We start from the raw sequence: 24,746 nt of genomic DNA, 5'->3' as shown, positions 1-24,746 counted from the left end.
TGGAGGACCTGAGTTCAAATCTGGCTTCAGACACTTGAAACTTACTAGCTGTGTGACCCTGGGCAAGTCACTTAACCCACATTGCTCTGCAGAAAAAAAAAAAGCCTATCCTTCAGTACTTTCAAACTGGATCTGTGATTGCATTGGCATAGGTATTCTCTGAGGAGGGAGCCTCCTTTACTAGTCCATATCAGCTGTTCTGCTACTTAGTGGCTTGGCCTACTGAGAGTCATACAACTAGTATGTGTCAAAAGTTTAAGTCATCCTGATTCCTTGTGAAGTAGACTGCATTGTGTCAACAAAGATGAATTACATTAAAAGGGAATATAAGACATCAAAGACACATAGCACTATGAATGGCTGTCCAGGTAGCATAAGTGAGCGATAACAACTGTGACAAACCAGCACCATCGTCTGATACAATCCAGCCCTCATGCTCTGTGGCAGATTTTATCTACTACACCACTCTACCTTTCCATATCAATGATATAGCAGGAAAATCCACATTAATTCATGGAGAATGAACCTGACTTGCTGCTGAGTCTTTTTTTTATTTTATTTTATTTTATTTTTTAGTGAGGCAATTGGGGTTAAGTGACTTGCCCAGGGTCACACAGCTAGTAAGTGTTAAGTGTCTGAGGCCGGATTTGAACTCAGGTCCTCCTGACTCCAGGGCCGGTGCTCTATCCACTGCGCCATCTAGCTGCCCTCCTGCTGAGTCTTAATTGTCATATAAGCCCAACCATTTCCCTTGAAAATGGAAAGGCAGTACATGACCAATGTATGGGGCATGCATGGTTCTTTCTTTGCTATATGCTTGAATATGTGGGAGAGCAAGACACTTTGAGGACTGGGATGGAGCAGAGAGTAACCAGTCTAGAAAGGTGTAAACATATCAAGACAGAATCCAAGGATGGGCAAGGAAAGCCTGTAATAGGACGTCTGGAATACTGAGAATTAGAAATGAAGAGATTTTACTCCAATGACTCATGGCAAGAAGATGCCTCTGTGTTCTTAAAAGTATTTGAGGTAGGGGCAGCTAGGTGGCACAGTGGATAGAGCACTGGGCCTGGAGTCAGGAGTGCCTGAGTTCAAATCCGGCCTCAGACACTTAACACTTAGTAGCTGTGTGACCCTGGGCAAGTCACTTAACCCTCATTGCCCCACAAAAAAATATTATCAATTATTACTATGATTTATTCTCTGATCAACCAATTCCTTAGGATTAAATTCACGAGTCAATTAAAACTCCCTAAAATATTAGTATTTGCTTATCTGCATTTATTTTTTAAAAACAGAAAACCATTTAGTATTAAAAGTTCTTCTGTAGCCTGTCACTGGATCCAGGGTGACCCTGGGTAAGTCACTTAACCCTCATTGCCCCACAAAAAATAAAATAAAAAATATTTTAAAATAAATAGTAGTTGGGGTGTTAGCTACATCTGAAGCCCAAAAGCAATGAGAAACTTAATTTCAGGGGACATTGGTCATTTTGCCTTGAAGTGCTCATGGTGAAGATAAGTGAAAAGACCATAAAGATAATTGCACCTTATATGTCAATGTGATGAAGGATGAAGAAGTAGATAAATCTTTAACAATTAAACTAGATTCTGAGTTATATGAGATGGATCTCTGGGTGAAAGGAATGAATGCTGGGTGATAGAAAATATTGGAAAACATGGTTTATTATATTAAGAAAAGGAGCACAAGATTTATTTGCCTTTATTATTTGATTTTTCTTATTCAGAAGTTATATAACTATGTGTCATGAATTCTTTCTTTAAAGAAAAAGGTTGGATATCAGAAAAATGAAACTGACTAGAGCTTAATCAGTAGGTCACAAATGTGGGAATCATTTAAAGGCCAATAAATCAGATCAGAGTAGTTAGAACAAAAGACGAAACTTAACCAACAAGTTAGAAGAAAGGATAAAGATACTGCACACCATTACACCTTCCCCAAGTGGGGAAGATACCAAAAAAAAAAAACGATCATAGATGGCAAGATGACCAAAAAGATCAACAACTACTTTTTCCTTTCTATGAGATCTTGATAAGAATGATCTATGCATTTATTGAGGAAACACTTGAAAATATGAAAAAGGGAACAGGTGGTGTTTTTCAGCTGATTTTCCACAGCAGGGCACTTTTCAGTCACAAAACTGAGGAAACATGTAGAGAATATTTTATGGTTGAGTCATTTGTTGATTAATTTTGTGCTCCCCACCCCCAAAAGCTTGACCTATATAGTAAAATGCCATCTTACAGGCTCTCCTACAACATGAGAACATGCAAGATTCAATGAAAATACAACTGTAGCGATAAATGTGTTTAACCATCAACTTCAAGGCAAAAAAGAAATAGGGAAATATACGCTCCCCAAAAGGTGTTCTCCATTGTTAACAATGTGCTGTGTATATCTCAAATTAAATGTATTACATTATTATAAGGAAAAGCAAGCTGTACATATTAGAAATGCAATACAATTCTTTGTTCTACTTCATATATGGAAATACTCATTTTATTTGGTGTTATTCAAGGTCATAGTAAAAAGTAATACATGATGGTTGAGATTGCCCATTCTTGCATATGGATGAGATTTTATTGTTTCCTAACACCACTAGACCTCCTCATTGGTCACCCAAGAGATCAGCTATCCAGCAAAGTTAAAGTAAATGAGGAATGCAAAGACAATGAAGAATTGCCTAATGCCCAGATTATGACATGAAATTGGAGGGGCAAGTTAGTACATTAATGCTCATATCTTGACTGCATGTTACAGATGAACAGTGAACAGAATGGGAGGAAGAGATATGGCTGGACTGCATCTTGGGGAGTGCACAGTGTTTTACAGGGATCCCAAGCTGCTCTCTTTTGCAAAAGTCCATCTCTTTAATACCAGTATTTTCCCTCTAATGCCTTATGACTGTGAATTAAAGAACAGCATGATCTTAGAGTAAGAATTATAGGTGATCCAAGGAGCAATGAAAAGATGCATGGTCGGGGCAGCTAGGTGGCACAGTGGATAGAGCACTGGCCCTGGAGTCAGGAGCACCTGAGTTCAAATCTGGCCTCAAGTCACTTAATCCCAATTGTCTCACCAAAAAAAAAAAAAAGAAGAAGAAAAAAGAATGTGGTTTGTTATTTAATTGACAAAATTTTAGAATAAAAATGATAAAACTTCAATATTCATATGTATACAATTATGGATTTTTAAAAAATCAAGATCTATAGTGTTGGAATATATGTTGACTTGGGGCTTTTGATCCAAAAGTGATGGGCTCTTTTTGGAAAAGAGCTGACTGACTCATTAGGGAAAATAATTGAAGCAGGATTTCTAGTTGAATACAGCTACATGATCAGGCATAGCTATAACAGCTGTGTCCATGATTTCTTTCACTTAGCCATTCTCCTTTGTTAAAAGGGAAAGTTCTACTGAGAGAAAGAAATGACAGTGGTGTAAGAAAGAAAGCAAATAAATAAAATGTGGTTTTTAAAGTACATGCATACTTAAAAAATGATGTCATAAAGGCAAGTGTTTAAAATGTAGACAAGAGATTAAAATGAATGCAAAGTTTTCCTTAGTACTCACCCTAGTTGGGTACTTGGAAAATATTAGCATCAAGAGAATATAGAACACAAGCCCACCAAAAGACACCAGAGGCTGTGTTCCCTGTTTGGCTGTGTCAAAAATTAGCCAGCAAATGACTCCTATAATCAGCAAGATCCACATTAGCCTAAGAGAAAGGAAAGAGGGTTGTTGAGACGACTTGAGATATTCTCAAACGACAGCCAAACTTCTGAAGAACTTTTCAATTTGTTCCAGGGAATCACAAATCGATAACTTGTCCAAACACTTAATTAATGCTAACAGTATCAACACACTCAGGCAGGAGGAATTTGTGATAGACAAACACTATCTCAGTGGGTGTGTTTACATGAACAAATCACTTAGAGTTGAGAAATCTTGAGACAACTCCCTCCACATAGCCTTTCTTATTCTGAGAAATTAGGAAAGGAAGATGCCCAATCATTGACTTTCCTAAGTGTGTCACCTCTATGGCTTGGGTAACACTAATATTTTATTTTTACAGAATCAGGGAGCTGGAAAAGACCTCAAAAGGTCAGCTGCCCAGCTTTTCCCCTCTCAGTAGATCTATGCAGAAGATAATTAAGATAGATAGTTTGGGGGGCAGCTAGGTGGCACAGTGGATAAAGCATCGGCCATGGATTCAGGAGTACCTGAGTTCAAATCCGGCCTCAGACACTTAACACTTACTAGCTGTGTGACCCTAGGCAAGTCACTTAACCCCAACTGCCTCACTAAAAAAAACAAAAACCAGATAGTTTGCCACCTCATACTTAAAGCTCTCCAAATGGCATGATTTACACAATTTCCCTTGAGAAACTTTTCCAGCATCTAATCATCTTTTGGGTTTGGATCTATGATTCACTGTAGGGAACTCCTAGTAGAAAATTCCCCTCCAAAAACGTGGACTTGGGAAAACCTGAGCACTAATCCTGACATTAACTACATGCGTGACTGCAAACTAAAATCCCACCCATGAATAGGAATATGTTCCATACTCACCACTTCAACCAGAACCAATGTTTGTTTATTAATCTGCCGCCAGGAGACAAGAATTTAGCAATCTGACCTTCATATTTGGCCACCAAGTAGTCCCAAGTAACAAAGAATATGGCAGCAACAGTGAGGACAAAAAGTGGGAGGGCTCTATGAAAGTTCACCACACAAGCTGCAATCACTAGAGCCAACCAGCCTGTCAAGGAAAGAAATGAGAATACTATTCATCACATATACAGTGAACAGGTAGCAACCACTATGTCGAGTCTATAATGAGTAGAGATTTAATCAAGGCAGAGCAGAGCCATAACTAGCATTTTTCATGCCTAGAGCAAGCAAAGTTCACAAAATGGGCTGGCAAAAGCAACATGAACAGTACCCTCAAACCAACACTTTTTTTTTTCAATATAGTATTTTATTATTTTCTAGTTACATGTAGAGATAGTAAACCAACACTTTCTAAAAGAAATTCTAGCTCCTCTATTTTGAAATCACACCTAAGTGGGAAGAAGAAATGTGATGATGTCCATTAACCTGACTTCAATTTTATTGTCATAGAGCAGCTAGGTATTGCAGTGGATAAACATATAAATTACTAAAAGGTAGCAAATGGAGGAGGATGGTCTTTCCTATTTCCTTTACAAAGCAGTTAATACCAGAGGTGATGATTTTTCATAATGACCTTTCTGTTAGATTGTTCATTCTAATGGTAGACTTAGGATGTGTAGTTTAGTACAATATCACAGATGAATCATCCTGATTCCAAGCTCAGTGCTCTGTCCATTGCACTATCTTGCCTTGCATGTACTAACGCTTTCATTGTCCATCCTCCATTCCAAGAATGCATTCCTTCCTCACTTTCACTTTATACTTTCCCTTCCAATTGTACAATTAAGAAAACAGGGGGCAGCTAGGTGGCGCAGTGGATAAAGCACTGGCCCTGGATTCAGGAGTACCTGAGTTCAAATCTGGGCTCAGACACTTGACACTTACTAGCTGTGTGACCCTGGGCAAGTCACTTAACTCCCATTGCCCCGCCAAACAAACAAACAAACAAACAAGAAAACAATCTCATATAACTAACACACATAGTTCAGGGAAATAAATTTCTACATTGGTCATGTTCAAAAATGTACGTCTCTTCTGAAATAGATTGTTACTAAGTCCTGTGGGCTGGATAAAGAGGAGAAAGGGTGGTTAAAGGAGAAGAAGAGGGAGAAAACCCTTGTTTTCTTCCTTCTTAAAATCTCTACTCAAGCACCATCTTCCAAATATAGCCTTTCCCGATGATAATAACAGCTAGCATTTGTATAGCATTTTAAGGTTTGCAAAGTGCTTTACAAATAGTATCTTGTTTGAAAACCCTGGGAGGTAGGTGCTATTATTGTTATCCCCATTTCACAAATGAGGAAATTGAGGCTAAATGGTTAAATGACTTGCACAGGGTCACAAAGCTAATGGGTGTCCGAGGCTGGGTTTGAACTCAGGTCTTCCTGACTCCAAGCCCAGTGCTTTATTCGCTAAGCCACCTTGCTATCTCCCAATAAGTTTACCTTTTTTGGTATATACTTATTTATATACACACAAATTTCCTGAAGGGTAGGGATGATTTCATTTTTGCTTCTGTATCTCCAGTGTCTAGCATACTGCCTGGCACATAGTACAAGAGCTTGTTTAATAGATGTCATTGCTTTGCCTTAGTAACAGGAAGATTTCCCACCAGTTTTCTTTGCCTAAAGCAATATGATAGCCACCAAAACTATTATCACAACTCAGTGCCCATGTCAGAAAGCACAGTGGTTGACTTAAGGAAATTTCAATAACATCCCCCTCAATCATTTTTATATTGTGTTGCCTCATAAACTGGGTGTTTCAAGGGGAACAACTTGTGTTCACTTTCCGTGTGCTTTGCTTATGTGGCAAAGAACATCTTGACCACATCTTTGATGCTCTGAAGGATGGATGAATTTTCCCTCTAGCACAAGTAGAGTTTCTCAACCAGCAGAAGTTCCATTCCACTTAGAAGCCCAGCCCTTCACCTGAAACCTGAAAAAGATGCTTGTCTCCCTCCCAACTGAAATACCTGCTAATAAAATGCCATAGAAGATGTATCGGATTACAGCTTGGTGTTTTCTAAGGAAGTCACAAGTCACATCATATTTCTTTTCTAGGTACCTGTGAAAACACAAAGAGAGACAAAGTAAAGAATTTAAGTAGAAAGAAACAAATTACTCCAACTCCGCCCTTTTTGTAGAGATGTTATTATTATAATGTATTAGCCACAGCATTCAATATAGCCATTTTTCCTCTTTCTTTTGTCTTCTATGGGATGGCTTTCTGGAAGGGGGAATTGGGGAGATACTGGGGAAAACTATGATATAAAAAAACAAACTACATGCATAAAAACATATCCATATATGTGGATGTCAGCCAAGTAGAGCAACAACTGAGGCAGATTTAGAATAGGGTAGGACTCACTAATATTCCAGGGGAAGTAGGGGGAATTTTTGGCAAATAACTATCATCCCTTTGTAATCTTCCAAAGCAGTGGTGGTAAAATATGTGGATTGGAGGGAGACTTGGTAAAGGTCAAGGTGGTCTGGGAAAGGAAGGGAGTTTTTCGTGACTGAATGTGATGACGTGAAAAATTAGAAAGTAGAAGTTGGGAGAACAATTCCTACCAACCTAAACCAGTGAATGAGAGGTTTGGAGACAAAATCCTTTTCACTCAACTACCCAGTGAAATATGATGTAATTTAAATCTGCTTAATAAACAGAGACACTGAATCATTTCTAAACATGAAGTTACAAAATTTTTAGGGTATCCTGAGAGAAGCCTGTCTTACTCTTACTAAACTAATTCCATTTAATTTAATTTATAACAACCTTTTAATTCCATTTGCCTCAGAGAATCAGGATTCTTAATCTTGCCTGCAATCAAATCAAAGCAAGAAACAGTCAGTAAGCATTAAGAAACTACTATGGCAGGCAGCTAGGTGGTGCAGTGGATAAAACACTGGCCCTGGATTCAGGAGGACCTGAGTTCAAATCTGGCCTCAGCTGTGTGACCCTGGGTAAGTCACTTAACCCTCATTGCCCCACCCCACCCCTCAAAAATCTACTATGGGCCAGGCATTGTTCTAAGTCCTGGGGATACAAAGAAAGGCAAAAGACAATCCTTTTTTTCCAAGGAGCCGATAGTCTAATGTGGGAGATAACATAAAAAAATCATGTATAGATAAGTTAAATAAAGAATAAATTGGAAATAATCAAAAGAAGGAAGACTGTGGAACTGAGAGTGATTAAAAAAGGATTCCTGTTGATAATGAGATTTTTTTCCCCCTTTTCTTTTCCAGGGCAATGAGGGTTAAATGACTTGCCCAGGGTCACACAGCTAGTAAGTGTCAAGCGTCTGAGGCCAGATTTGAACTCAGGTCCTCCTGAATCCAGGGCTGGTGCTTTATCCACTAAGCACCTAGCTTCCCTGATAATGAGATTTTTAACCGGGATTTGAAGGAAGCCAGGGAAGCCAGGAGTTGGAGATGAGAGGGAGAGTTTTCCAGTTATACAGTTAGGGGATAAACTGCAAACAAATCGAATTGTAAAGAAGCTGGAAATTGAATGTAAAGTGGGCGTCTTTTTAAAAACTATAGAGAGAGGGGCAGCTAGGTGGTGAAGTGGATAGAGCACCGACCCTGGATTCAGGAGGACCTGAGTCCAAATCTGGCCTCAGACACTTGACACGTACTAGCTGTGTGACCTTGGGCAAGTCACTTAACCCCAACTGCCTCACCAAAAAAACCCCCAAAAACTATAGAGAGACTAAAACTATAGGCTGACAAGAAACAGGAACAAGACTCACACTAATTTATTTGGTTATGTTCTAATAAAACATTTGACAACTTTATGATACTAGATGTTAGATTCCAAATAAAGTTTCTTTTTGAAAAATCCACCTCTTTATTCTTATATGCATATGTATTGTAAACTCTAGAACCTATTTTCTTTCATAGTGAATAAAAGGCATGGAAAAATTTACTGAGTCTATAATGGTAGGAAGCATTATTTATATTATAGAATGTAATTTGTAAGCTCAAGGAAAAATACAGTTGCAATGGAGTTTTTGGTTCCCAATCTTTTACCTAAGAAAGGCTTTTTAGGGGCAGCTAGGTGGCGCAGTGGATAGAGCACTGGCCCTGGATTCAGGAGGACCTGTGTTCAAATTTGGCCTCAGACCCTTGACACTTACTAGCTGTGTGACCTTGGGCAAGTCACTTAACCCCAATTGCCTCACCAAAAAAACCAACCAACCAAATAAACAAACAAACAAAAGAAAGGCTTTTTATTCTTTTGTGTACATTTACCATTTTGTTCTTTTGTCCAGCTGAGCATACATAGTAGCTGGGTTGGTAGAGTGCTCAGATTTAGCCCTTTAAGGAAGAACTGGGTTCAAGTCTTACCATAATAGTTGTGTGACCTTGTGTAGATAGACATCATAGCACAGTGGAAATGTTGATCACTAGCTCTAGGGTCAGAGCACCTGGGTTTAAAAATGAGCACTTCTGACACTGTGTAAACTTAGGCAAGTCCTTGGGCCTCAGTTTCCTTATTTGTAAAATGAGGGAGCTGGACAAGATAGCCCTTCTAATTCTGACTCTAGGATCCTATGATTGATTAAAGTTGCCCTAGTTACAGATGAGGCACCTACTTGTCCTGATGGAGGGAGGTTACATATCAGTAAAGATATCCCTCTGTCTCCAATCATCCCCATGTCCCATCCCTTCTCCAAATGAATAGAGCCTTGGACCTAGAGTTAAGAAATACCTGAGTTCAAATCTACCCTCATATGCTCACTACTAGTTATGTGACTCTCCAGACAAGTCATTTAACCTCTGTCTGCCTCAGTTTCCTCACCTGTAAAAATAAGGATAACAATAACAGCACTTAACTGCCAGGAAAGTACTATACAAGTGTTAACAGTATAAGCACCTAGGCAATAACTTAAAAGTTGGGGGACAGGGACAATTGGGACTAATGTAGGCTAATATTTTTTTAAATTCCAAGGAATAACAGAAGACTTTCAAATTTGTCTGTCCCTTGTGCACCTCATACAAAATCTAGTTGGAAATGTTACCAATGTTTAGTTATCTATCAGAAATGATTCCAGGCATCCGGTTGGTGTGTTTTCCCATAAACATTAGCTGAAACCTGAGTACCTCTTTGCCACTCACGGGGTTTTTCTCAGTCCCTAGAGTCTTACAGTGTTTCAAGGAATCTTAAGGTAAAATGAAATTGGAAAGGAAGCTCAGGTTTCTCTGGGTAAATGTCCTTGAAAGTTGATACATGATGAGAACATTTTGGCTTCTGTGCAGTGCTTCTCAACCTTGGTTTTGTAATGCCCTAGGGTGCTCTCCAGTTATCTCAAGGGCTGTCAAAGAAATTTGCCCCTTCAAAGTCTCAAAAATAAAAATTCGTTTTTGCTAACTTCGAATTTAAAGATGATGTTATACACTGAAGTATATTTAAGTAGGGTCTCTGTGTGTCATAGAATCAGAGAGGGTATTGTAGACCATGTGGAGTTTACACAATACTTAACTTAATCAATCAGCAAGTATTTAAGTACCAACTCTGTGCCTGACACTGTGCTAGGTACTTGGGAATACAAGCAAAAAGAATGAAACAATCCTTTTTTTTTTTTTTTTGTGAGGCAATGGGAGTTAAGTGACTTGCCCAGGGTCATACAGCTAGTAAGTGTTAAGTGTCTGAGGCCGCCTTTGAACTCAGGTACTCCTGACTCCAGGGCCTATCTACTGCGCCATCTAGCTGCCCCGAAACAATCCCTTTTTGCAAGGAGCTACTTTATGATGGAGGAACCAGGTGACTCAGTGGCTAGAGTTCTGGGTCTGGAGTCAGGAAGACTCAATTTTCCCGAGTTCAAAATCTGGCCTCGGACACTTACTAGCTGTGTTACCCTGGGCAATTCACTTAAACCTGTTTGCCTCAGTTTCCTCATCTGTAAAATGAGCTGGAGGAGGAAATGGTGAACCACTCCAGTGTCTTTGCAAAAAAAAAAAAAAAAGTCAGATGGGAACCAAGACTCAGACACAACTGATCAATAAAACAACACAGGGGGGCAGCTAGGTGGCGCAGTGGATCAAGCACCAGCCTTGGATTCAGGAGTACCTGAGTTCAAATCCAGCCTCAGACACTTGACACTTACTAGCTGTGTGACCCTGGGCAAGTCACTTAACCCCCATTGCCCCGCAAAAAAACAAAAACAAAAACAAAAAAAACAACACAAAGGGGGCAGCTAGGTGGCACAGTAGATAAAGTACCAGCCTTGGATTCAACAGGACCTGAGTTCAAATCTGGCCTCAGACACTTGACACTTACTAGCTGTGTGACCCTGGGCAAGTCACTTAACCCTCATTGCCCCACAAAACCAAACCAAAACAATACAAAGTTAGCAAGAGGAAGAACGAGGACTGGAACCCAGAGTACTGCTTTTTCCTAGTTGTCTCCTCGTTCAGTACTATTATCACTATACTCCAAAGGGACCTTACCTTAAAGGTCATGCAGTCCAATCAGACATGACTTAAGTGGTTCAACTACCACAACACTTTATGGTCAGTTTTGAAACCAAGTTTTTGTTCCTGTTGACTTGGTGCTTTCAGTTCTCTTACAGATGGATTGGGTGGGACTAAAGAGCAAAGGATGAATTTAAAGGCCCAAATAAAGGAGCCCCAGTGCCCTAGCATAGGCTGAAGTTATTCCTTTTAGTGCAAGGCTTGAGTTATTTCATTACTTAAATGGAGTCTAACATTTAAAAAAATATATAATGTACACAGTCAAAGAGAGAAACAAGAATTTTTTTGTTGTTATTTGTTGTTGTTGTTTGGTGAGTCAATTGGGGTTAAGTGACTTGCCCAGGGTCACACAGCTATAAAGTGTCAAGTGTCTGAATCTAGATTTGAACTCAGGTCCTCCTGAATCCAGGGCTGGTGCTCTATCTGCTGTGTCATCTAGATGCCCCAAAAGAAACCATAATTTTTAATCAGAGCAACACATCCTTCATTATATCAGTGATACACCTTTGTCTGGCCAGCTTAGGTCCAAGGTTTATCTGGGATATTGTAAGAAGGGACTGCTAGAATTTCCTTAACAGGATATTATGTAAAAAAAAACCCCAGTATATTATGTGATCAGGTAGCAAGAATGCTGGTTTTGGAGTCAGAAATTCAGTTCAAATGCTGTCTTGGTCACTTAGTACCTGTGAAACTTTGAGCAAATCATTTAATCTTTCTGGGTCCTAGGGGCAGCTAGGTGGCGCAGTGGATAAAGCACTGGCCTTGGATTCAGGAGGACCTGAGTTCAAATCCAGCCTCAGTCACTTGACACTAGCTGTGTGACCCTGGGCAAGTCACTTAACCCTCATTGCCCCACAAAACAAAAAAACAAAAACAAAAACAAAACCAAAATCTTTCTGGGTCCTCAGTTTCTTCATAGGTAAGTGAAGGGATTGAATGAAATTATTTTTAAAGGTCCTTTTATGCTTCTATGATATTCCAAAAGGGCAACCTAGGCCACTTTGTCACTATTCTTTGTAGATCCTGTGGCTAGTACAGTGCTTTCAACATTGAAGTCAATTAAGAAATGCTTGATGAGTTGAATTGAATCCATATGGGCCTCTAACAAAGGGTACTGTCATAGTGAAGTGTAAATTGGGAAATAGTACAAATATTCTTTTAAATGCACTGAGCTTATCCTCTTCCCTCAGAGGGATTTATATCTCTTGGGCAAATCTGTAAAGAGGATCTTTACCCCCCAAAGGATTCCATTCAGGAAATCCATCTCTCTGGGGTCTAGAGAAAAGATACATTGTGTGAATTTGGTTCCATTGATGGCCATAAGAAACCAGAAATCCCTTAAATTTTCTACCATGAGATAGACAGATGCAGCCCTGAAGGGTGTATGGAGAACAATTAACCACCGACTGTAAAAACAATATGTTTAACCCACTTGTTCCAGCTTATGTTTAGCCCCCTACTTTCCTCTCCAAGATCCCCTCCCTATGTTCCCTAAATACTCTTTGGCATCATTCTTAGAAAACCACCCAAAGAGAGGTATAGAAGAAAGAAACAAAGGTCTGAGATCAAGTATAAAAGAGTTACTTGGTGTAGCATGCCAAAGGGGTAAAAGAAAATCCTAGGATTTAGAGTTGAAAATGACCTGGTAGATCATCTAATCCAGCCCCTTCCTCTTACCGAAAGCTAGATTGTGTGTGTGTGTGCATGTGTATGTGACCTGGGACAAGTCATTTATCCTCTCTTGGCTTCTTAAATGGGAATAATAAAAGCAAGTGAGATAATATAGATAAAATGCTTTGCAAATCTTAATGCACTATATAAAATGCTAGCTATTATTTTTATGAGGTAACTTAGGTGGGTGCAGTGGATAGAGTGCCTGACTCTTCCTGAGTTCCAAACAAGCCTCAGACATTTAATAGCTTTGTGACCCTGGGCAAGTCACTTAATTCTGTTTGCCTCAATTTCATAATCTATAAAATCTCTGTAAAATGAGCTAGAGAAGGAAATAGCAAACCACTCCAATATCTTTATCAAGAAAACCCCAAATGGGGTGATAAAGAATTGGACATGATGAAAAACAATTGAATAACAATGTTTTTTTAGGCGAGGAAAATTTAATGGTTAATGAGATGATAACTAACAGTGTAAGGAAGCTGAATTCTTAAAAGGAAGTGGAAACCTAAAATGAGATGGCAAGACAGTATTCAATTGTATGAACTTTATCTTATATTGATGAAAGAACAAGAAAGATCCTGGAGAATAGAAGATGTAGCATAATTTTGGAGAAGTACAAATACCCTATTTTTCAAGAGAAGGAAAGAGGGCAAGTAAGTATAACCTGGACCTGATTTCTATTCCTGAAGAAATTCTAGAACATGTTGTTAAAGGGAAAGTTCATTAGCATTTGGAAAGGGAAACAACAGTCACAAAAAAGCCAGCATCATTTCATTAAGATAAATAGAACATTTACCGTTTTTTTGGGGGGTGGGGGGGGACAACAAAATAATTAGATTGGCGGAACAGGTAGCATGATATCGTGGATTGAGAGTCAGCCTTGGAATCATGGAGACCTGACCATAAGTCATACACTGTGTGTGACACTGGTGAAGTCACTTCACCTTGCTGTGCACTCCAGGCAACTCAGACTCCAAAGGTGCAGAGCAGGTACTAACTTGAAATGATAGAAGACGTTTCCTCACTGGCGATTTCCTATTTCCCTGTTGACACCTCCTGTCCCAAAACAACAACAAAACCCTAAACTAAAATGGTAGATGGAGAAATACTGGGAACCAAGTATATTTAGATTTCAGCAAATCATCTGATACAATTTCATGCTTTTCTTATGGACAAGATATAGAGATATGGGTTAGATAGGCACATGGTCCAATACATTCAGAAATGATTGACCAAATCCAAAAGAAGTCATTAATGGGTCAACATAAACTTGGAGAGAAGTTTCAAGGGTATTGCCTCAGGGATCATCTCTCTGTTCATGACCTCGTACTCTTCAATATTTTAAAATCAATAATGTGGATGAAGTCATGCTTGTCAAATCTGTCAATGATAAGAATCTGGGAGGAATAGCTAACATATTTCAATAGTTCCATAGGCTAGAATTACAGGTTGAATAAAGTAAGATGAAATGTAATGGAAATAAAAACTTCTGTGTTTGGGTTCCAAAGTCAAAGTTCCAGATGGCTGGATGGGGGAGACATGGCAAAACTAAAGATCCCATGAAAAAAAATCTAGGGAAGTTGGTGGATTGCCAGTATCGAAATAGAAGACATGAATATGTTTTGACTGCATCAGAGGATAGGTCTGACTTCAGGGGACAGAACCATTTGTTCCCCGGTTTCTGCTCATTATTAGACTTTCAGAGACAAGGAGTTGGTGAAAGAGCAAAGAAACTCAAACCGTTCTTACTGCAAACCCATCTCAAATATGACAGGCATCCCTGAGATTCAAAGACCTAAGTCCCATTGAAATTCTCTACATCCCTAATTGATTTTGGAACTTGATTATATCACAAGGAAGTCTTGAATCTCTGATAAACTCCATAAGACCCCCACCCATGACTCCTACCCTAGCACAGTGCTCTAGATGGATAGTAAACATTCAATGAATCCCTGATTAATAGCAAATGTTCAACAACAAATACTTGTAAAACTGAACTCCATATGAAGGTTCTTAGTTCTTAGGTTATGAAGCATCCTAATCCTAGGTCTTGGGTGTGTGAGAAGCTGTGGTTGCCATATGCTATTAGTATGAGGGATGTTAGTGGGTTAGGTTTTTCTTATGTTTTACAGGTAAGAAAACAGGGTCTAGGGCAGCTAGGTGGCGCAGTGGATAAAGCACTGGCCCTGGATAATAATAATAAATCTGGCCTTAGACACTTGACACTTACTAGCTGTGTGACCTTGGGCAAGTCACTTAACCCTCACTGCCCTGCAAAAACAAACAAACAAAAACAAGAAAACAGGGTCTAGAAACAGTATTCAAACTTAGGGTTACAAACTTCTAGTTTCCTAACTAGTTGGTATATCCCTGCCTGGGACCTAAAGGGTGGGAGACATCAGGTCCACTTCAGCAGGACCCTATCAGAACCCTTGTATTCCCCTGAAAATTTTCAATGTAAGCAATTTCACCTCAGAAATCAACTAATTTTACAAATTAGGGCTTGATTGATAGTCTATATTAAAGAAAGATGGGGGAAGCTAGGTGGTGCAGTAAATAAAGCACTGGCCCTGGATTCAGGAGGACCTGAGTTCGAATCTAGCCTCAGACACTTGACAAGTACTAGCTGTATGACCTTGGGCAAGTCACTTAACCCTCATTGCCCCTGGGGAAAAAAAGTTCAATTAGATTTAAGAAAGAAAATGTTAACAAGATAGATAATGGATATTGTGTGTTTACTACCCTGCTCCCTCATAATCTGGTGGTTAAAAACATTTACCCCAGTACACCCCACCTTGGTTACTCTCTTCCCTTAGCTATCTCTAGTTACACCATAAGACCTTGCCTACTGATCTTTTCCTCAAATAAGCCAAATAAAAGGGTCTATTGCTCTTAAGCATTGACTGACCCATGTTTCATGGGGGAACCTGTCAGTGAGTATGACTGGGGAGGAGGTTGTGTTAGATTTGACCGTCTAAAAGTCATACCCTTTCCTGTGTGTCCATTCACTTTCATCTAGGCTTCTGTTCTGTATGGGGAGATTTTGCTCGGTAGTGACATTTTCTTCTCCCTGGAAATAAAATACATGGGAAAAATAAGGACAATCTCCCAGATAGAAAAACAAGTTGTAAGTCAGTGAATAAACATTTATTAAATCCCTGATATGTCGAAGGCACTATAAGAGCTAGTGATACAAAGAAAGCTCTCAAGGAACTCAATCTAATGGATGTAGAAAGAGACATACATTTTTGGACATGGTCAGTTTAGGAATTAGTTTGCTTGAATATGAATATGTTATATGTTTGGTTTTTCTTATTCCTTCCTTCCCTTCAGTGCAGAACAGGAAATGGGAGAGAAAGAAATTAAATAGCTATTAATTAAATTAAAAGCTTAAAAAAATTTTTTTAAAGGGCTAAGTATTGTGAGTCTAATGGGTTTTCCATTTGTTTCCTCTGTTGAGAATTATTCTGAGATCTGATTGTTCAAGAATCTGATACATTTTAAAACCTACATTTGTTGGTCCAAAAGGAAAGCAATTCTTGGACACCTATTATGTACTTTTGATCTTTCCAATAAGAAATGTTCCAGAATCCACTCTTTTTCTCACTCTTTCCTACAAATGTGGAAGGACCCTTGTATACTTTTTACTCTTCTGTTCTATATCCAGTCCAAACTGTAGCCATTTCATTCCTAACTCTATCATCTGGTTCTGAGGATTTCTATGCCAAACAAACCAAAGATTTTAGGGGCAGCTAGGTGGTCCAGTAGATAAAGCACCGGCCCTGTATTCAGGAGGACCTGAGTTCAAATCTGGCCCCAGACACTTGACACTTACTAGCTGTGTGACCCTGGGCGAGTCACTTAACCCTCATTGCCCCACCAAAAAAACAACAACAAACCCAGCAGGATAATACACTATAACCAGGTGGGATTTATACCAGGAGTGCAAGGCTAGTTCAACATTAGGAAAACTATAAACATAATCAACCACATCAATAACAAACCAAAGTTTTTGCCACAAGAGTGAATATATTCTCCCTTTAAATGTGGGTATAACCCAGATAGGTTATTTTCCAAAGGTCTGAGAGGTCAGTGCTGATTTTACTTCAGTTGGAGAGTAGCTGTGGCTAAGTTGATCTGTAAGGCACCTCTAGAAATGGCCCCTGGAATATGACAGAATATTCCAGAACAAATAGTAATAGCTCAAATTTTCATAGCAAAATGCTTTACAAATATTATCTAACCCAACAACCCTGGGAGGTAGGTGCTATTATATCCCCAATGGCAAACTGAGGCAGACAATGGCCATGTGACTTGTCCTACTAAGTATCTGAGGCTAGATTTGAATTCAGGTCTTTCTGACCCCCATATTTAGCACTTAACTATCAACTGGGCCACCGAGATGCCTTGTATATCATTCTAAAATGTTGTAGGGTCTCTTGTAGTTGGGTAGAATATCCTTTGGGTCCTCTCAAGGCTCTCGAGGTTACATTTATGCTTTTCAGAAAGTTTTTTGTTCCTTCCACCCCTTTAATCATTGCCCCACCCCCAATTTCTTTGTGCAAGAAGACAGAACGTTCAGGGAGTCATAGTGGCATGGTGAGTATAAAAAGCTGGACTCAGTGGCTCAGAGTCCTATAGTTCTGAACCACAAAAAAAAAATTCTTAATATAGTGTTGGTTCTACTCATCTGTGTCCTCCTACCCACCTTGGATTAGAAATCATCCTTAACTTCATGCTCTGGCAACTCTTATTCATATTCAAACTCTATTTTGGGTCAAGTTCATTTTGGGGCTACCTTTTCATGACATGGTCCCCACTTTGTGCACTCTATATTCAGTCAATTTTTCCTATGAGTTTGTGGTTCTCCAGGCTTGGCATTCTGTCTCTTGTCGTGTCTCTGCCCAGACTGTCCAAGTCCAACTCATGTGCCACCTTTCTCATCCCCTTTCTCCTATCTGCTAGGTGAAGATTCAAGGACATAATCGTTGTAAAGCTCCTTGTGAACTTGCTATTATTTATTGTATGTCCCCCTCTGCTATTCTCAGAATAGAATATAAACTTCTTGAGGGTGGGAATAATTTTTAATTTTGCCTTTGTACCCTTGAGCCTAGCACAATGTCTTGTACATAGTAGGTACTTACTGGATTAGACTTTTTGCAGAGCAGATATTTTATGAAGTTAAATAAATGAAATACATAATCTCATATACTTGTTTCACATAAGGAAACTGAGGTCCAGGGAAGTAAAGTGACAGAGTCAAGAAACTAAAACCTCTTCTTCAGAGTTCCATTTCAGTGTGCTTATATTCTGTAGTATAGTAAAGTAAAATGTATAATATAGTATAGCACAGTATGGGCAGCTAGGTGGCACAGTGGATGGAGGAAAAAGACTCCTCCATCTGTAAAATGAACTGGAGAAGGAAATGGCAGACCAGTCCAGTATCTTTGCCCTATTAACCCCAAATACGGTCATGAAGACTTGGATGGGACTGAAAACCCCAAATGAGGTCATGAAGACACAACTAAACAACAACAAAAATTATTATTTAAGGGCCATCATGACATGGAAACAACAGGCAGAGGTAGTATGGTATAGTAAGCTCTAGTTAGTATAGTAGAGTAGATTTAGTATAGTATGGTATACTACAGTTAGTATAGTATAATTACTAAAGTATAGTAAAGTAGGTGTAGTATAGTAAATTGAGTAGAATAGTAGAGTAGATTTAGTATGTTGCCCTGTAGCATAATTAGTATAGTATAGTAGGGTAGAGTGGAATTAGTATACTATAGTATATTGTTTAGTATAGAACCAAGCTTCTTAAACTGTTGATGTCACAACCCCATATGGAGCCATGAAACAATGTGGGAGTTGAGAATATTTTGGCAGTAAATGTTTGATTTGCATACCTATTTTAAATACCTACATACCTGGGGTTGTATAAAAATTTCTTAGGTGAAAAGGGGTCATGAGTAGAAAAGGTTTAGGAAACCCTGGTATGCAGTATAGAGCGCGCACACACACACACGTATATAGTTTTGTGCAATATGCCTTGGATGAAACCAAACACAAAAGGTAAATATGTGTGTGGGGAGAGCGCTGGGGGTGGTGTGGATCTAACTAACAAGCTCATTTGGCTCAGTGCCACACAAGACAATATGGTTAGCACTAAAATGGGTTCATTTGCATGATGAGGTGATTAGCATTAAACAGACTACCAGGATAATAAGACTTCTAGCCACACTGGAGATGCCTTACAATAATCATTAATGTTCAGGCAGGTGTGAGGCAGAACTGTCCTCAGCCTCACTTAAGAGCTGATAATACACACCCTGATGAGGACAGTACTTGGGTACTAATTGCATGATAGGAAAATTAAAGTCCTAGTGTGTGCAGATGGTTTTGCCATAATGGCTGACATCCCTAGGTCCCTGACAGAATGCTGGCCAAAGTGAGGTGGCCACAAAGGCAGGATTCTATTTTAATGGGACCAAATGTTGATCCTTGTTGACTGATGGCTAGAAGCAGAGGGTAACTCCTGATATAATTTTAAATACAAAATCAGGGGATTTCTGTAATGATGGAAGAAAATACCTACTCTTATCTTAGAATCCTCATAGGGTTCCACCCTAAATTCTGCCAAGGATATGATAACATGACTCTAGACCAAGATTTCATGCATAAGTATAAAGTCTTCTTGGCAGTACATATATTTTAATATTGCCTTGCATTTCATTTCACTTAAAGAATGGTGTGATGTCCACCCCCAAACTCTTTGATAGAATATTTTTTTAAAATTCCAAGAGATAGTCACACCTCTTCCAAAGCATCAGTATCTCCCTGTAAAATGGGGGGGGGGGGTGTTAACGTTCTATTTAACTAGAAGTAGTAGAAGATAACAATCAAGTGGCTCATGGAGTAAAGGCTTTTTGGCATCAACTTATCTGGGTCAACTGTCCCACCAGTCTCTCTTTTGAATAAAGTAGGGAACACTGTGTGACCCTGGGCAAGTCACTTAACCCCAACTGCCCAGCAAAAAAAAATAATAATAATAATAATAACAAAGTAGGGAACAGAATAAAAAATGACCCTAAACCAGAAGCCCTTGACATTTATTTAAATCCATGGAAGAAAAATTTGGAAATGAAGTTCATTTGGAAATCAGCATTCAACATCTGGTCCAGGCTATGGTATTCTCCCAATGATTATTAGCTAAAATCTCAATTGAGTGGAGAGAAAATAATGGTGTCCTGGCTCTATGACTCTATGACAATCTGTTGGCCCTAGAAAGAATGGAGAGGAACTTGAAACAAGTGATAAGATATTATTTTAAATAGTAGCTAGTCTACAAACCCAAATAAGATGGTTTGGGGTTTTTTGTTTGTTTGTTTTTTTCGAGGGAGGGATCTTTTCTCCAATTTGCACAGAGCCAGACCATACAGCATCCTACTAAATGGGACCAGGAGATTTGGCTCTGGAGACAAGTACTATCATTGTAAGGCATCAAATGAAATCCTCCCACATGTCCTATGCACTGTGGTCCTCATGAATGGGGCTATTCCCTGATGGTTTGCCATTAGTTAAAACCACCAAAGTACCAGAAAACAACAACTGAGATTCAGGTAAATGTAATAGTTCCAGGACTGGGAAAGATTTTTTTTTTTTTGGTAAGGCAATTGGGGTTAAGTGACTTGCCCAGGGTCACACAGCTAGTAAGTGTCAAGTGTCTGAGGCCAGATTTGAACTCAGGTCCTCCTGACTCCAAGGCCAGTGCTCTATCCACTGTACCACCTAGCTGCCCCTGGGGAAAGATCTTAAGACCAGATTTAGTACTCTTGGAAATAAGAACTAAACTGACATTATCATAGACATTACACCATACCCTTTGAAAAATAGATATTCTTTCTTCCAATTGGCCAGAGCTAGCAAAATTGAGAAATAGCATTTGGCCCACAAAGGCTGCAACATATACTGCCACATGCTGATAGTAGGGGGCTTTGGGAAGATGGATAGTACAGGACTCCCATCAGATGGAGCAGGCCACATACCAGGAGTTATTCTTAAGGGTTCATTCTGAATAGACTATCATGAGAAGTGACTTTGAAGGGCAGCTAGGTGGCACAGTGGATAAAGCATCGGCCCTGGATTCAGGAGGACCTGAGTTCAAATCTGGCCTCAGACATTTTATACTTACTAGCTGTGTGACCCTGGGCAAGTCACTTAACCCTTATTACCTGGCAAAAAAAAAAATCTTGCATTAAGAAGTGACTTTGGGGCAGCTAGATGGCACAGTGGATAGAGCACTGGCCCTGGATTCAGGAGGACCTGAGTTCAAATCTGCCCTCAGACACTTGACACTTACTAGCTGTGTGACCCTGGGCAAATCACTTAACCCTCATTGCCCTGCAAAACAAACAAACAAACAAAGAAGTAACTTTGAGTCTTTATTCATTTACCAATAGTGTTCTATGATATTCCCTTATGATCTATTTTGTAATTAAAATGTGCATCTACAGTATAGTATATAGTGTGTGGGTGCTTAAGAAATGTTTACTGATGACTGTTGATTAGCATAGGATAGTATATATATATATAGTATATGGTAGATACTGAACAATGTAGGATGGAAAGCACTGGACTGGACTGAGTTAAGAGAGCTGGAGTTCAAAACTAGCTGTGTATGTCACTCCTCCCTGAACCTCAATTTTCTTAGTTATAAAATGAAAATAATAAAAGAGATAATACTTGAACAACCCCTTAGGATTATTGTATAACTATTATATTTGTACATATTCTCATTGGTAGACCATAAGTTTCTTTTTTTTTTAATTTAAATTTTTTTATTTTTTAGTGAGGCAGTTGGGGTTAAGTGACTTGCCCAGGGTCACACAGCTAGTAAGTGTTAAGTGTCTGAGGCCAGATTTGAACTCAGGTACTCCTAACTCCAGGGCTAGTGCTCTATCCACTGCACCATCTAGCTGCCCCAACCATAAGTTTCTTAAGGAAGGGACATGTTCAAATTATCTTTGTTGCTTCCCTATTTATTTACAACTCACTACTGTGAAACTGATGTGGTTGTTGGGTGAATGTGTTCATTTAAAAAAAAAATTTTTTTTTTGGGAGGGAATCTCTTTGGACCCCCTTTTGGGATTTTCTTGAAAAAGATACTGGAGTGCCCCCCCCAAAAAAAAGATAAACAGAGGTTAACTGATTTGCCTAAGGTCACGCAGCTAATAATTATCTGAAGCTACATTTGAACTCAGTTCTTGACTCCAGGCCCAATGCTCTATCCACTGAGCCACCTATTTGCCTCTAAGAGTAGTATCTGTACTTTAATACAGGAATTTGGGGGGTAGGGGGGGAGAGTGTGAAGAATGAATATCCACTTATTTCTGACACGTGGGGAAAATATTTGGGGGGCAGCAAGCCTCAGAACCCTTCAAATTACAACATGTAAATGCAGAAATATGTTTAATGTGATTGTACATATAAAACCTATATCAGATTGCTTTCTGTCCTGGAGAGGGGGGAGGGGAGAGGGAAGGGAGAAAAATTTGAAACTAAAAATCTTATGAAAACAAACGTTGAAAACTATCTTTACATGTAACTGGAAAATAATAAAATACTTTTATGATTAAAATAAAATAAAATAAATGCTTAATGCCCCCCCCATTAAAAAAATATACTGGAGTGGTTTGCTATTTCCTTCTCCAACTAATTTTACAGATGAGGAAACTGAGGCAAAAAGATTTAAATGACTTGCTCAGGGTCACAGAGCTAGTAAGTGTCTGAGGCCAGATTTGCACTCAGGTCTTTCTGACTCCAGGGCCAGTGTTCTTTCTAACCAGTATTAACTGCCTCTGAATGTTTTTATCTTTATACTGACACTGATGAAAGGGGAAGCTGAGGTGCTTCCTTCCTCTCTATATCAAAATCTTTTTGTTCACTAGTGTCTCTTGTGACCATTTGGGGTTTTCTTGACAAAGATACTTGAATGGTTTGCTATTTCCTTCTCCAGCTCATTTTACAGATGAGGAAACTTGAGGAAAACAGGGTTAAATGACTTTCCCAGGGTCACACAGTGTCTGAAGCTAGATTTGAACTCAGTTCTTCCTGACTCCATGCCTGGCACTCTATCCACTATGCCACCTAGCTGTCCATCATGTTATATGCCATATAGTACCATTATTATCTCCTCCATCTGTCCTATCCTAAGGAACTTGCATAGTCTATCAAATGCTTGGAAACACTAATAAGATCTATATTTTATTTGGACTCCACGTTCTGTAATTTAAGCTAACATTTCTTGCTTTGGGAGACTAGGAAAAGGGGGATTGCTGAATTCCCAGGAAAATGAGAGGTATCAACAAAATCTTTCCTACTGTGTCATCACAATAGAAAAAAAAAAGACTGGAGTCAAAAGAACCTGCTTATTTTCAGATTCTGGCTTTGGTCATTCTTAAATTCACCTCTTTGGGCCTGTTTCCTCATCTGTAAAATAAGGGGGGATTGAATTACGTGATCTCCAAGGTGCTTCTAGCTCTAGATCTCTGATGATCCCATTAATCTTCTGCTGGAGGAAGTTGGTACAATCATCTGTGTCTATTTTCCTCCTTTTGTCCTATATATATTGGTTTTTTTTTTTCTTTTTAAAAATAAACCTGTGAATTCAGTATGGAAAACTCCTTAATACAGTTTCCGTTTATAGTCAGAGAATTGCCTGAGGCACTAAGTAAGCTGACTTGCCCAGGGCCACACAGCCAGTATGTCAGAGATAGGTCTTCTCAGTTTGACTAATTCAAAATGCCATTGAGCTGCCTTTCCTCTCTTCCAGATCACTAAGTACCCCATTATTTTTGTGCCTAGGAACCAAGTAAGACACTATAGCTGATACCAACAAAATCAAACCATACCTGTTCGGTATTTATACTATCTTCATTATATTCATTACGATTTCTCAGTGAATATCTTTGTGACCTCCTCTTCTCGATATTTTCTTCCTAAATATAAGAAAAGTAGAGATTTCAAAGGGAAAATCAGTGTTTTTTAAAAAAAAGAATAATTGTCCTTCTGACTCATGGGATTTAGTAGAACCTGTCATTTCTTTTGACCTGCAAATATCCATGACTCATCAGATGAAAAGTCAAAAGAGAATTGATAAAAGAAAGATCAAATAAGAGGACAGTATGGGTAAGGGGTTAGAGGGATGGCCTAAGGAATCAGGAACCCCATGGTATAAGTGCTATTTCAGGCACACATACAGTACTGACTGTGTAGACATTTCTCTGTGCCCCAGACAAATCTCTCAGATTTGGCACAGTGGAGTTAGTGATCTGTATTAGAGAATTTCCAAGACCTCCCACCCACATTTATGGTTAACATTATTAAATGAACAGTTTTACCAGATGAGTAGCAATGTATGACAGTGGAGATGTACACCTATGTGTACATACACGTAGGCTCTATGATGCAGTAGGGAGGATGTAGAATCAGCCAGAAATACTCCTTGGAGAAAGCTTACCTTTTTTCTGTCCTCAGGATACTTGACTGCTCCTGCCACCTGGTGGCAGAATCAGGAACTACTTTCATGCATAGCATAAGGAAGCTTACTTAGCATGTCATACTTTTTACTTTAGATAATAAAAACAAGAGGGCATATATTTTATTTTATTTTTATTTTCTTGCGGGGCAATGGGGGTTAAGTGACTTGCCCAGGGTCACACAGCTAGTAAGTGTCAAGTGTCTGAGGCCGGATTTGAACTCAGGTCTTCCAGAATCCAGGGCTAGTGCTTTATCCACTACGCCACCTAGCTGCCCTCAAGAGGACATATTTTTTAAAACCTTTTTTGAATGTGGTCTACTGTTAATATTACATAACCCACTGTATATTATTATGGAAAA

The 24,746-nt window shown here is 39.1% G+C and overlaps 1 protein-coding gene across 1 annotated transcript in view; it reads right to left on the bottom strand.

Moving 5' to 3' along the window:
- The window catches only part of SLC28A3 (solute carrier family 28 member 3), a 91,478-nt gene that overhangs the window by 40,870 nt on the left and 25,862 nt on the right, over positions 1–24,746 (bottom strand). Inside the window, exons 2-6 of the mRNA XM_043977939.1 lie at positions 23,759–23,845; positions 15,833–15,915; positions 6,668–6,759; positions 4,591–4,780; positions 3,592–3,736 (exon numbers count right to left, since the gene is read on the bottom strand). Of these exons, the coding sequence (XP_043833874.1) occupies positions 3,592–3,736; positions 4,591–4,780; positions 6,668–6,759; positions 15,833–15,915; positions 23,759–23,845 (597 nt within the window). The remainder of the gene's footprint in view (positions 1–3,591; positions 3,737–4,590; positions 4,781–6,667; positions 6,760–15,832; positions 15,916–23,758; positions 23,846–24,746) is intronic.

The sequence above is a fragment of the Dromiciops gliroides genome, chromosome 1 (assembly GCF_019393635.1).
Source record: "Dromiciops gliroides isolate mDroGli1 chromosome 1, mDroGli1.pri, whole genome shotgun sequence".
Classification (NCBI taxonomy): Eukaryota; Metazoa; Chordata; class Mammalia; order Microbiotheria; family Microbiotheriidae; genus Dromiciops; species Dromiciops gliroides.
Note: the sequence above shows the minus strand (reverse complement) of the source record. Positions and strands in the feature narration are given on the sequence as shown.